This window comes from Danio rerio, chromosome 15, assembly GCF_052040795.2.
Source record: "Danio rerio strain M-AB ecotype USA chromosome 15, GRCz13ab, whole genome shotgun sequence".
NCBI lineage: Eukaryota > Metazoa > Chordata > Actinopteri > Cypriniformes > Danionidae > Danio > Danio rerio.
This window is the reverse complement of record NC_141035.1, coordinates 34717998-34730832: the sequence shown is the minus strand read 5'-3', so window position 1 is coordinate 34730832 and position 12835 is coordinate 34717998. Positions and strand designations below refer to the sequence as shown.

The 12835-nt window shown below is 34.2% G+C and overlaps 1 protein-coding gene across 17 annotated transcripts in view; it reads right to left on the bottom strand.

Moving 5' to 3' along the window:
* Positions 1–12835, bottom strand: part of frya (furry homolog a (Drosophila)) — a 113540-nt gene that overhangs the window by 13241 nt on the left and 87464 nt on the right. For 11 of the 17 annotated variants that reach the window (XM_087284282.1, XM_087284283.1, XM_087284284.1 and 8 more), the window contains 8 exons: positions 12650–12790; positions 10456–10635; positions 7765–7935; positions 7537–7611; positions 5868–6038; positions 3270–3473; positions 1594–1737; positions 571–734 (listed from right to left, as the gene is read on the bottom strand). In XM_087284282.1, the coding sequence (XP_087140408.1) occupies positions 571–734; positions 1594–1737; positions 3270–3473; positions 5868–6038; positions 7537–7611; positions 7765–7935; positions 10456–10635; positions 12650–12790 (1250 nt within the window). Of the gene's footprint in view, positions 1–570; positions 735–1008; positions 1738–3269; positions 3474–4103; positions 5629–5867; positions 6039–7536; positions 7612–7764; positions 7936–10455; positions 10636–12649; positions 12791–12835 lie in introns of those variants that run through there. The other 6 variants (XR_015509611.1, XR_015509612.1, XR_015509613.1 and 3 more) reach the window with 3 other exon arrangements.

Here is a 12835-nt window from a genome sequence, read left to right as displayed (position 1 = left end):
AACAAACAAATTTAAATATATAGGCTAATGAATGTCTTCAGTGGAGTGAGTGTCCACCATTTCCTTACTCCAAGAAAGTAAAGTACAGAGGCCGAATGGAGGAGGCTCGTTCTTTATCCTCACGCTGCAGATGGTCTGTTGACCTGTTTTCTCGCTTGTGAAGCATTTAAGTCCGCCATGTAAATAGCAAATGCGCCATGGCATGACGCAACTGACTCTTAAAGGGAATGGGAGATGAGACTTTGATTGGTTTGATGCATGTTATGCTCAAAACACACCCATAACTCATTAAGAGAATAAGCACAACAATGTTAGACTGGGTATTTTTCTGTCCTTAAAATAGCAAATGTGGATTCGGACATGCCATTAATGCTTTTGCACCATGCACGTCAGACTTTGCTCCTAGATGGTTAAAAAAGAGCCCTGCGTTTTCTTTGTTTTTTATAATTAGAAAAAAATTAAGCTGCAATGAATCATTTCCTTTATTCCTTAATAAAATATATAAAAAGATAAAAAAAAAAATTTCACTTCCATGGCTTTCTACCAAAAGTTAGGAGTTTAAACCAGTACCTGGGTACACAGCTCATCTCGTCAGTAAAGAAGTTTTCCTCCCTCTGAGGTGTTTCCAGTGTTAGGATGTCTGAACAACTAAAGGCAGGCGGTGACTCGCAAATGCAGAGTGAGATATCGTTCTCATTAACAATGCCTTCTTCTTCCTCAGCTGAATCCTCAGCCTGGTTTAGGACAGAAAGTAAGAAAGAAATGATCAGCATTCATCATTAAATGAACTACAGCACATATAAGTATTAGTCATAAGCCGGGGCCACTGACACTATTAATACTATACTGTATGTAAAGATCAGATTATATGGCTGACTATATTCACACTACTTAATTATAATCCTATTTTTGATAAAAATATATTGTATAATACATTTTTATGCCTATTTAGTTGACAAATTAAATATAAAATGAAACAACATATTTAATTATACAGAATTCACTGACCTTTCAAGTCTAAAACTGTTCCTGCTGAGAATCGTTTCTCTTTTCAGTCTTTAATATTTTTTTTCAGTAATGTCAGGTTGAAATGTATTAAGAGACCTTCAAAAAAACATGGCGGACTAAAATCTGATCGGTCAGGTCTCCTGTTTACGGCCACAGGCAATGGGTATGCACTCTCTTTGTTTGCACCCCAAGCATTTAGCATGTAAGTGATGTTAGCCTTGCCACCCACAGAGAAGCCATACACATTGCCCAAGTGGCCTCTCTCTAAGACAGTGGTAGACCTCAAAGATGATTAAAAGCCATAAGCAGAGATATGGTTAGCAGATTTAGCTTTTTAAGAAGCAATAATTACTTGCATGTATGAATCTAATGCGCCCATTCTAAAAGAGCGGGTAACAGAAAAGCAGCATTAGCCAATTACTACATAAATCCTACGAACAGCAAAACAAAGGCACCAGAAAGAGAATGCAAGCACAGAAAGAGATTATTTAAGCTGTGTTAATGGAAAAACTCCAGAACGGAGGTGCGGTGTGAGTAGGAATGTGTTTGCCCCCATAAGTCAGCCATTTTGAAGCTCTTATTCACCCGATGGTTCGAGCCCTCGGGTAGTGGGATCTCAAAGCTTGGTGTTGAGGTGGAAAGAGGGATTTGGTCAGCTTGAGTATTGTCAAAGGAGACAGGAGGAGAATCCATGGGGTTTAGATCCTCTGTAGGAGACAGGCTGACATTCTGAAAAAAAAAAAAACCCAGAAAGAAGTCATTAAGTGAATAGTAAGTAAGTTTAGCAAGTAATTTAGAAGTAATTTATATATAAATTTTTGTAATACAGATTTTTTTATAGATGCTATATTTTAGTTTTGAAAAATAAATTTAAAAATAAATTTTGTTTATTATTTTTAATTTTAAGCTTTTTGTGAAAAAACTTGAACACTAGTAATTCTGTAGCAAAGCTTAGTCAAATCAAAGATAAAACACTCAATGTGTTGTTATTTTCCTATTAATATTTTGTTTCATTCTTCATGTTAAAGTGGCCCTATCATGTTATTTTAAATGTTTCTAATTTAGTTTTGGAGGTCATCTACAATGGGTCAAAAACACTTTTATTTTTTCCACTTATATACAGTGCTTAGCATATATAAATACACCCTCACATCTTTTAAATTCATATTTTTAATAGGAAGCTATACAATATTATATTTGTGCATATACATTAGATTAGTCAGTACTTGTTGTGATCATCAGTGGCGTTGTCTCCGCTGCCAATTACTTCCTGTAGCCCATTATAATCACCAGCAGTGTTTTCCTTATTGAAGATTATTACTGAACGAACTACAACTGCCAGAAATCCCTGCGCTCATCAACTGCTAGAGCAGCTGACAATAATCCGGACATTCACACACAGACACAGCTGCTGCTCATTTACACTGATTACGAGGACTATAAATACACCTCACCTTCATTCACACATTGCTGAGTCTTGTTTCTATCACGAACATTACGAAGCATTTTCACTGGTTTGTTTCCTGCGTTTTTGACTCTAGTTCCTCATTGTGATTCATTGGCACCTAGTCTGACTTCTCGCCTATATTTTGACCTCAATTATTGAATTGCCCTTGTGTTATTGTTTTGCTCCTGATTTTGACCTTTGCCTGTACGACCTCAATTAATAAACTGAGTTTGAATCTGCACTTCTGTTGCATATAACTTTCGACAACGGTCCAAAAACAAGTACAGCTAAATGTATATGTTCAAGAAAAATATTAAATACAAATTTAAAAAAGAGGAAAAATCAAAAGCAAAAAAAAAAGAAAAAGAAAAAAAAGAGTTTTTTTTTTTTTTGCAACATTTTCCTTGAATCTAATTGTATTATCTTTTAATTTCTAAATATGTTTGGTTATTGAAATATTATTTTAATTAATATATCTATTTAATAAATCTATTTTGTTTAAATTCACCAAAACACATGCCTAGAAATGGATAAAAAAATATTCAGTTAGTTATTATATTATATTCAATTATTCAATTAATATTCAAATATCTTCAACAATCTTCATTTGAAACATCAAGCAACTTTCAAAATGCCCTTCACTCTGCACAATCATAGACATCATTATTATATCCAATCAAGAAATTGTCATCACAGTATTTCTGTAATAATTTGTGACTTTTTTTTACCCCAAAAATAGCAATAACTGTATTTTCCATCAACCTTAAACACTCAATCTGACTGAAAAAATGTGTAAAACCAAATTGAACATTACCAGCTGTGAGGCTGAGAGGATCTGGCTGGCTGTGAGCGACTCTTCTTCAGAAGACTCATCAGAATCATCGTGGATGATTGGACACAGGCTTGGTGAACTTCCAGAGAGCTGACTGTCCTCCTCCAATGGCTGAGCTTCGGTTTGGTCCAGGCTGTCAATGGAGCGCCTTCGTGCACCCCAGTTAAAGCTGTCAACTGTCTCACCCTGTCACAGAAAGAGCAAGAAAAATAAAAAAAGACTTGTGAAATTGTATATGGTACTGTACATATTATAAAACACAGACAGTCACAGGCTGTAACATGCTTGAAATGTGAAGGTGCTCAGCCTGTGACATTCTTTGTTGGTTAAGGTTATCTCTATCCACCTTTCTCCACACAAAGAATAAATAAAATAAAAAAATTTAATTTAGGGGTTGCACTTCTGGTCTGGTTTGGTTTCCCAGAGATGGGTTGCGGCTGGAAGGGCATCCGCTGCGTTAAAAACTTGCTGGATAAGTTGGCGGTTCATTCTGCTGTGGCGACCCCGGATTAATAAAGGGACTAAGCCGACAAGAAAATGAATGAATGAATGGACTTCTGGTTTGGGGAACGTCTATTCAAAATAATGGAACAAAAAACTTGAAATGACAACTACAAATAATCAATAAGTGAAAATTGAGTGAGGGGTGTGTTTGGCTTTGTGCTTCATTTGTATCTACCATGAAATAACTACACTTGGTGCTTTAATGTGATATTAGTATTACAGATGCTTCGGATAATTTTCTCTACACTGTAAAAAATAAATTAACATTTTTCCATATTTTGTGATTCATTTTTGTATACTTTTTTTGTTGTTGAAAAAGTGACATTCTATTGAAATTTTAACAGTTTTTAAAGTGGTATATTTTCTGGGTGATTTTTAGTTTGTTAAAAACCTGGTAATAAACTACAAGCACTTTGAATTTATTTTACAGAATTAATTCTGTATTTCTTACACAATATATTGTTTCAAATTACTCAAATATCACTAAAAGCCACACTTTCTACATCAAAAGTCGGCAGAGCAGAGATCAAGGCTCCAAAATACAACTTCATAACAGTAAAAAAAAAAGTTAATCACAAAATACAGAAACAGTTAACAGTGCACAATAATATCCATATATTTATAGCTGTAAAAAGTCTCTTGAGTTTTTGGGGGTTATTCATGGTCTGCTGAATGTCATTTTTTAAAATAAGTTGCCTTTTATTATTCAATGGATGAAGTGTGAGAGGAATAATGACACCACATTGTACCCAGGTTTTTAAAAACAGATTGTTTTACAGTTTTACTCCCATGATTCGCATAAAACCTCATGAAGCATAGGAAAAAGGTGGATATTTATAGAATAACCGCAGCAGTGAAACAGCAATAAGGGAACACATTTCTAAAAGATTCTTGTTCAAGTAGAGAAAGTAATAAAGTACCCGAAGGCCATTTCCTTTGGAAGAAGCTCAAGTTATCACTGCAGCCACATGCCTTCATCAGAGTCAACATTCAAATACACAGATTCACAATAATGTTTTAAACACTGAGGACTCTTTCACTGTCCACTTCTTTTAAATTATTTTATTTTTGTCCTCATGATTAAGCATAAAATGCCCAAAACGCAGTTTTAAATCATTTGAGTGGTCTTTAACACTGTTATATCTAAGTTTGGATAAAAAACCTGATGGCTTTATAATTTATTCACATGGGGCAATTTATTTAAAAGGCTGAATCTGCCCTTTTAAGTGTCTCTGTGGTATTGCAGCCTCAGCGAATTCACAGACTGACCTCAATGCACCGACTCTAATGATTTCATAAGACACTGCAAACTACTGTAGAGACAGCCAAGCCATTAAAATGCAGACATGTTGAAACATAATAAAAACCGCATAAGGTGACTAAATATTTGTAGATGTTAACCACAATTAAATGCTTGGACTCAGGAATAATAAAATGTTCATGAAAGAAGTTTCTTACGATCACCAAAGCCTCATTTAATTGGCCAAAAATAAAACACAGTATTACTTTTAATAATTCTCTAATGAATAGAATCTTCAAAAGTACAGCATTTATTTTTATTAAAATCTTTTTTAACATTATAACTTATTTACCATAACTTTACATTTACATTGTCTATATTAAAAACCCCTTATGTCTGAATTCCTTGTGTTCCAATCTAAATATTCACATCTCAATGATATTCATAGAGTTCATAGAGTTAATGTGTTTTCAAATTGCTTAAAAAGTTTTTGCCAGAATTATGCACATGCATCACACCACAGAATGTGAATAAACACATCTTAGTCCTATTGCACACAGCACAAAACTGGAGGATTCCTGAGCTTACCTGCAACTCCTTGATGGCACAGACATAAACAAGGAGAGGAGAATGCATTACAAATAGTTCAAGAATGTTACAGGGATATTGTGCAAACAGTTTATCTCTGACTGATACTTCGCAATAGTTCAGTGCTCAGCACTGCTTTCCCCAAAAGGCAAACTCTTCTACTGCAAAGTTTGTTCCAAGAATTTCAGCAATTTATATTGTTTTCACAAGCAAGAAGAAACCATTTTAAAAATAAGATTTTTTTTCACCTCTCCATCTTCCAGTTCTACATCCAGAAAGTCAAAATCCCTGAATACACGAAACTGCTGTTCGGAAGTGGTGTCATCCATGTTTTCTGTATCCCGTGTGCCGTCCTCAGAGGAAACCAGACTGGGCTGGTGCTCAATCAGTTCCAGTTCCCCACAGGAGGAGAAAATCACCTGCAGGAAAAAAGTGCTTCAGTATGATTGATGACCAAATTTCACAGTTCTAGGTACCACTTTTGATACAATAACATAAACTATTTATAACTTATACTGTATGAATGTTTTTATGTATTTGAAAACTTTAAATATTCAAAAAAACAAATTATTAATATTAAGCAAATTAAGCACATTAAAACTTGAGCATATTTTCCCAAAATTACTGTAGTAAATCAACAAACGAGCAAATTACAGTTAACACAATGTCAAACACTTTTAGATTTAGTCCCACATTTTAATATTATTGGTATTCTCAAAACTCTGCATTCTGTACAGAGCAGCTACAATACTTAAAGCAAATATAAATCATTTACTTACAATCAATGATTGGAACAATTTGTTAGTTATAATGAAAATAATTAGAGCTTTCACTGAACAAACTTTGTGTTAGTTTTTTTAATTCGTCCAGAGTGGATCTTTTTACACAGGAAGACCTCTAATTGGCCATTGTATACAGTCATTCATCAATCATGCACCTAACTGGCTGCAATTCTCAATACTGCAAAACTATTTGTAAACAGAAACCTGTCATTCAGAAAATTTCCTTACGCAATACATATGTTATATAGTGTTATTTCATTTTTTATGAGAAATAAACTATAAGATTTGTGCCTTATAAGTAGGGCCAGGCAAAATCTGCAGATGTTTTTTGCTATTTCTGCACAAAATTTTGTAAATGATTTGCAGATTTATGCAAAATGATTTTGGCAGTATTATAACTAAAATTCTCTATCAGTCTATCGTATGAAATATGTAATAAAAGACAGAAAATATTACTTCACAAAATGTATTGTAAATACATCATAGGTCACACTTTATTTTGATGGTCTGTTTGTTGAATTTAAGTTACATTGCAACTAATTCTTATTAGATTATAAGTAGATTGGTTGGTTGGGGTTGGGGTTAGTGTAAGTTGACATGTACTTGCAAAGTTTCTTACAGTCAGTTAAATGTCTGTTGAAGGAGCAGTATCAACAGATATTAAGCAGACAGTCAACTAATACTCAAATGGACCATCAAAATAAAGTGTTACCAAATCATATGAACATTTTCATATTTGTCAATATTATTACTGTAATATAAAAAAAAAAGAATGAATATAAATGACATAAATAGACTCAATGATGGGTTAAATATTTGTGGAAATCTGTGGATTTCTGTGCGGGCAGTTTCCTTGTGGGTCTGCTTATGTGTTATTATTACTGTGAGTTCACAATTTACAATAGTGAGATGTAAACGCACAATTGCACAAAAAAACTTCAGAAGTGAGATAACAAGAAATTAACATTCTGTGTTTTTTATTCATATGGTGGAAACAGGATTTCATTAGTAAAGTATTCAGAGAAGAACTGGAAATGTTGGGTTTTTAAAACTGGTACAGAAGTACAAATACTTCAAAAACTACAAAATGACAAAGCTGTAATACTGAGTGGATGACGTTTTCTGTGTCACTTACAGATGGGTTTTTGGTGAGTCCAACTTCTTGGCCACACAAGGTTAATACATTCACCAACTTCTCACGAGTTCGCTTCTAAATAGTGAGGCAAACGACACAAAAATAAAACGTAAAACAACATTCAAATTAAAGTCAAATATAAACAATTCAGATAAAATAACATAAAAAGAAATAAAATATCAAATCAAGGAATTGTATCAGAAACAGGCATGATTTATCAGTTGATACCTGTGAGGACTGTGGTCGTTTCCAGCTGACAGGTACCAGCACGTGGTTGCTTTGGTAGGAGCCTGAGGACGTAGAGGAGGTGCTGCGTGTCACCGTAACCACTCCTTGATTCTTACCATCTTGTCTTGGAGAACCGTGAAGCTCATCATACCGTCGACCAATCACCGGCGTCTGAAACACACAAAGTCACGCACCATTTAAGCTCAGGGATTTCACGTCTGCTCTTTGCCTTTCATGTCATGAGCTCCTCGCCCAGGAGTCTTCATTCCAGCACATTTCCTTTGCTAGCATCAAGCTGCCGCCTTTTTTCGATGGTCCAGTTCCTTGTAGTGAATATTTGGAAACAGAAACTTTAATAAAACAAGCCAAATAAGCTTGAGGGGATGTCAGGATTTCCCTTATTGAGTTCACCTGCCCTTAATTCCTGTAAAATCCTTTCTGCTGGGATGTATTGGAGCTTGTTTTGAGTTTCTTGTCAGTTTTGAGTTTTTTTCCCCTACTGTCTCACCCACTTGCTAGAGGCTAAATACGTCCCTGAGGTATTTGACAGCGGGCAGAGGAGTCTGCTTTTTAAGACTGGAGGCTCTGGATGCAAAGCGCCGCAGCCGGAGTGACATCATTTCCTGGAATTCATGCACTACACAAATAGCTCCCTGTTTGGTTCCCACACTTTAATGAGACCAGATCATTCTTATTCTCTACACGTTTGGAACAAAACACTAACCTTTAGAGTTTGGAATTGAAACAAATGTCACTGTGAAATAATAATGAAAAAGGAATGTAAATAAGTTAGTGAAGTAAGAGTTTGGCACATAGTGTGAAATAGTAAGCTTTGTCAGTGAACCACTAAATACTGGTGTCTTCTATGGGTTTGTCCACATTTTCCAAGGTGGAGTCTTGTATTTTTTATGTTTTTTTTTTCATAGAGTACACCATGCACAAAAAAACAGCATTGTGATTATTATTATTATTAATAATAATAATAATAATAATAATAATAATAATAAGGGGCGGCAAGGTAGTTCAGTGGTTAGCACTATCACCTCACCTTGCTGGTTTGAGTCCTGGCTGGGTCAGTTGGCATTTCTGTGTGGAGTTTGCATGTTTTCCCCGTGTTCGCGTGAGTTTCCTCCAGGAGCACTGGTTGCCCGCACAGTCCATAGACATGTAGCATAGTTGAATTGAATAAGCTAAATTAGCCATAGTGTGTGTGTTTAAATGAGTGTATGGGTGTTTCCCAGTACTAGGTTGCGGCTGATCTATATATGAAGCTAGACTGAATGAAATAGTATTAATAAAAATTAGTAAAATTGATTAATTTAAAAACAGTAATAATTAAAGTACTACTACAAATAATAATGTTTTTTTTTCATGTATAGCATGAATGTGTCCAATTAAAAGCAAAAAAGTAAAAAAGTCAATTTAAATATTAATGACAATGATACTACGACCACTATTTTAATAATAAAATAATAATAATAATAATAATAATAATAATAATAAAGTAGTACTAAAGTAGTAAAGTAGTAGAAATTAAGGTATTTAATAATAGTACTAATTGAAATTCTACTACTACTACTATTACTACTACTACTACTAACAAAATAATAAAATTAATAATAATAATAATCATAATTTTCTAGTCTAGGACACTAAGTGTGTGCAGTTAAAACCAAAAAAGTAAAAAATGGCAATTTAAATATTAACAACAATGATATTACTACTACTAAGTTTAATATTAACAACAATAATAAAGTAGAAAAAATTATGGTCTTTTATAAAAGTTATAATTGAAATACTACTATCACTACTACTACTATTAATGATAATAATCATAATAATATTTGTCTTGTCCAGCAATTTGAGTGTGTGCAATTAAAATAAAAAAGTCAATTAAATAATAATGACAATGATACCACTACTAATATTTTAATAGCAGTAATAATAATGATAATAATAATAATAATAATAATAATAATAACAACAATAATAATAATAATGAAAGAATGTAGTAAAAATGACGGTATTTAATAATAGTAATAATTAAAATATTACTACAAAAAATAATAATAAAAAACATAATTTTTTTTGTCCAGAAAAATGTCAATTTCAAAAGTCAATTTAAATATTAACGACAATAATACTACGACCACTACTACTACTACTTTTATTAATAATAATAATAATAGCAAAAATAAATAAATAAAGAAGTGATAAAGTATTAATAATAATACAAAAAATGTTTTAAATTGTTTTACACTCTTAGATTTAACAGTATTAGAAAGCACTTTGAGATTGTGTGCATCTAAAACCATCATACACATTGAAATGCTACTACAGATAACAAGAACAACAATAACCTTTCTTGTCATGAAATATTTCTTTCCCGTGTGTGAAATATATGAAAAACCCCAAAACATTGTTTAAAGACATGTTAAAAAACATGTTTAAAGTTATTTTTAGCTCCTTCAAAATCTCCACCCTTTTCCTAGTTTCCAGTCTTGTACACTCATTCTCTTAACCAACCTTAAGAGGTGCATCCTGGGATGTTTTTTCACAGCACTGAAGTAGACTACATTTGACTGCTACAAAACTAATTTCAAGCATTTAATATTTTATAAAACAAGAAGAAAGTGTGTTGTATATTGTACAATGATAATTAAAAAAGACAGACATAAAGAAAAGTCCCACCTCTGAAATGTCAAAGTGAAAGTCGAGGGTCTTTCCAGGCAGGGCTTTGGAGGGAGTGTCCCAAACACGTCTGACATCCACAGAGGATGAGTTACTCTGTGGGGATGAAGGCGAAACCAAACTAGCAGAGCGGGAGACCACCAACTTTAATATGTTCAAGGCTTCCTTCCAGTGTGTAGTCTAAAGTCCCAGAAACAAACACAAAACAGAATCGAGTTAATCCTCAAAAGACGCTTTCAGAAGCATGCTCACCTGCCAAAAGCATTACATACAGTCAATCCATCTTCAAAAGCAGTAGCCGTCTCTTCTTCTGCCGAAATAAACACTGGAGGGAAGCAGCAGACTTTGCTTTGAGGCCACACTGAAGGCCTCAGTAATGTGGACAGCAGCCAATAGGACTGACTGTTTATAGACTGCTGCTGGGTGTGCCTTTGGATTTATAGCTCTGGCACAAGTTTCTTTTTCTTTTTTTTAATTCGTACTTTTCTTTACTCCCTCTAAAGGAAGGGTTGAGAGATGGAAAACCAGTGGTATTACCTTGAATGTATGACAGCTTCTGTGAATGCTGTAAAATGCCATTATGTCATGAGTAAGTTTAGACTGGATTATATCAAGCAGATACATGTAATTACTGAGACTAATTTTAGAAATAAATATTTATTTGGTGAATAACTACAGGGGACAAAATCATTGCAAGTGTTTGATTCAGTTGAATTTGGGTAAATTTGACTCTTTTACTGCATGTGTGTATTTAAATGTTTTAAATAACATTGGTGAAAATGAATGTCAAACTATGGGTAAAATAATATTCATTGCTCGGTGTAACCTATTTATGTAAACTATGTAAAAGTAAACAATCTATTATGGATATGTACCCCTGTATACATTTCTGGAGAGCACAAAATACGACCCAGGAGCTCCGTTTTTTTTTTGCAGTTTTTGTTTTTTGCGAAACCACCAGAGGCCGCTATGTATGCGTTTTCAGATCTCAAATTTCTCTCACGAGTTCAAATCATGCCTGTTGTTCTTGCATAAACGCACCAGAGGCCGCTGTCAACTGACTGGCCAACCAATCACCCCACCTATTCACTTCCCTAAACCCAACCAATAGTGTTTTCAAAAGCAATCCAGAAAAAAAAGCTGCATGGTTTTTACAACGTTTTCAGATCTCACCACATTATCACCCTGTTATTAACTTGTTTATTTTATTTTTTTGCCTTTGGTTTTTGTTTTACCTGCTTTCTGGAACTGTTCCTCGCCGGACTCGAACCCATCATAAGTGTCAACTCCGCTCTGTGTCTCAAGTTCACCACCGTATGCGGTGAGCCACCGGGCAAACTGGTAACAGCAGGGCTTAACTTGTACGGGAACAAGCCACATTCGGAACCTCTGAAATCTGATTCGGCACCTTATTTTGCCAATCCGCCTCCTCACCGGCACCCTCTCCGGCACATCTTCACCCTCTTCGTCCACAACGACGTACAAATTTTCGTTCGCAACACCTCTTCCTCCTCTGGTACCATGCTGGATCCATAACCCCGGGTCCTCGCAATTTACAAATTAAGCACTGAGTAACAGTGGAAAAGCCGTTCACATGGAGGTAAGTAGTCAGATGGTAGCGCGAAAAGAAACAGAAGCTGTCGCCAGCATAATACCGATCTGTAGTGTTCGTTTAAAAGACAAAATGAAGCCATACGTACCTCTGGCTACATAATTTACGCTCTCCAGAAATGTATACGGGAGTACATTTTCACAATGAGCCTGTGTTGAAAGTATAATTTTATTATTTAATAAATTAATAAAAAACACTGTGCTGGTAAATGGGTAAAACCAAGTGCTTTGAGGGGTTGTGGCAAATTCTTAAGATTAAAAATTACAATTTTTAAAATTATAAAAATAGTTTGTTTTTGTGGGGGCTGTGGTCCTTAAATTGAGATGTTTAATATGTCATAACATTTTTCATGTTTTTAATATATATAACAAGTTTTATGTTTATGTTTGAAAAATAACTGTTACACTTATTGACATTTTAGTCTGTGAACTATTAGTAACCTATGGTAAAAATGCATTAATGTCTTTTTTCTTGTCTTCCTTTTTGCTCAGAAAAAAAAAATAAATGAATGAATAAATTAATAAATATTCGGAGCAACAAATCATGAAATAAATGGTTATGTGATCTTGCAAATATTCACACCTGAACGAACTTCTCTATGGTTGTAAGAACCTCCATGTTGAAGAGTTTGGCTTGAATACCACTCAGGTCCATGTGACTCAACAGACTGTAGATGATTTGCAGAAGAGTCTGTTGCATGCTGGGTAATCCTTTCTCCAGCAACTGTTTACAAAACACAAAATGCATTAGAAATGTGTGTGTTCACAT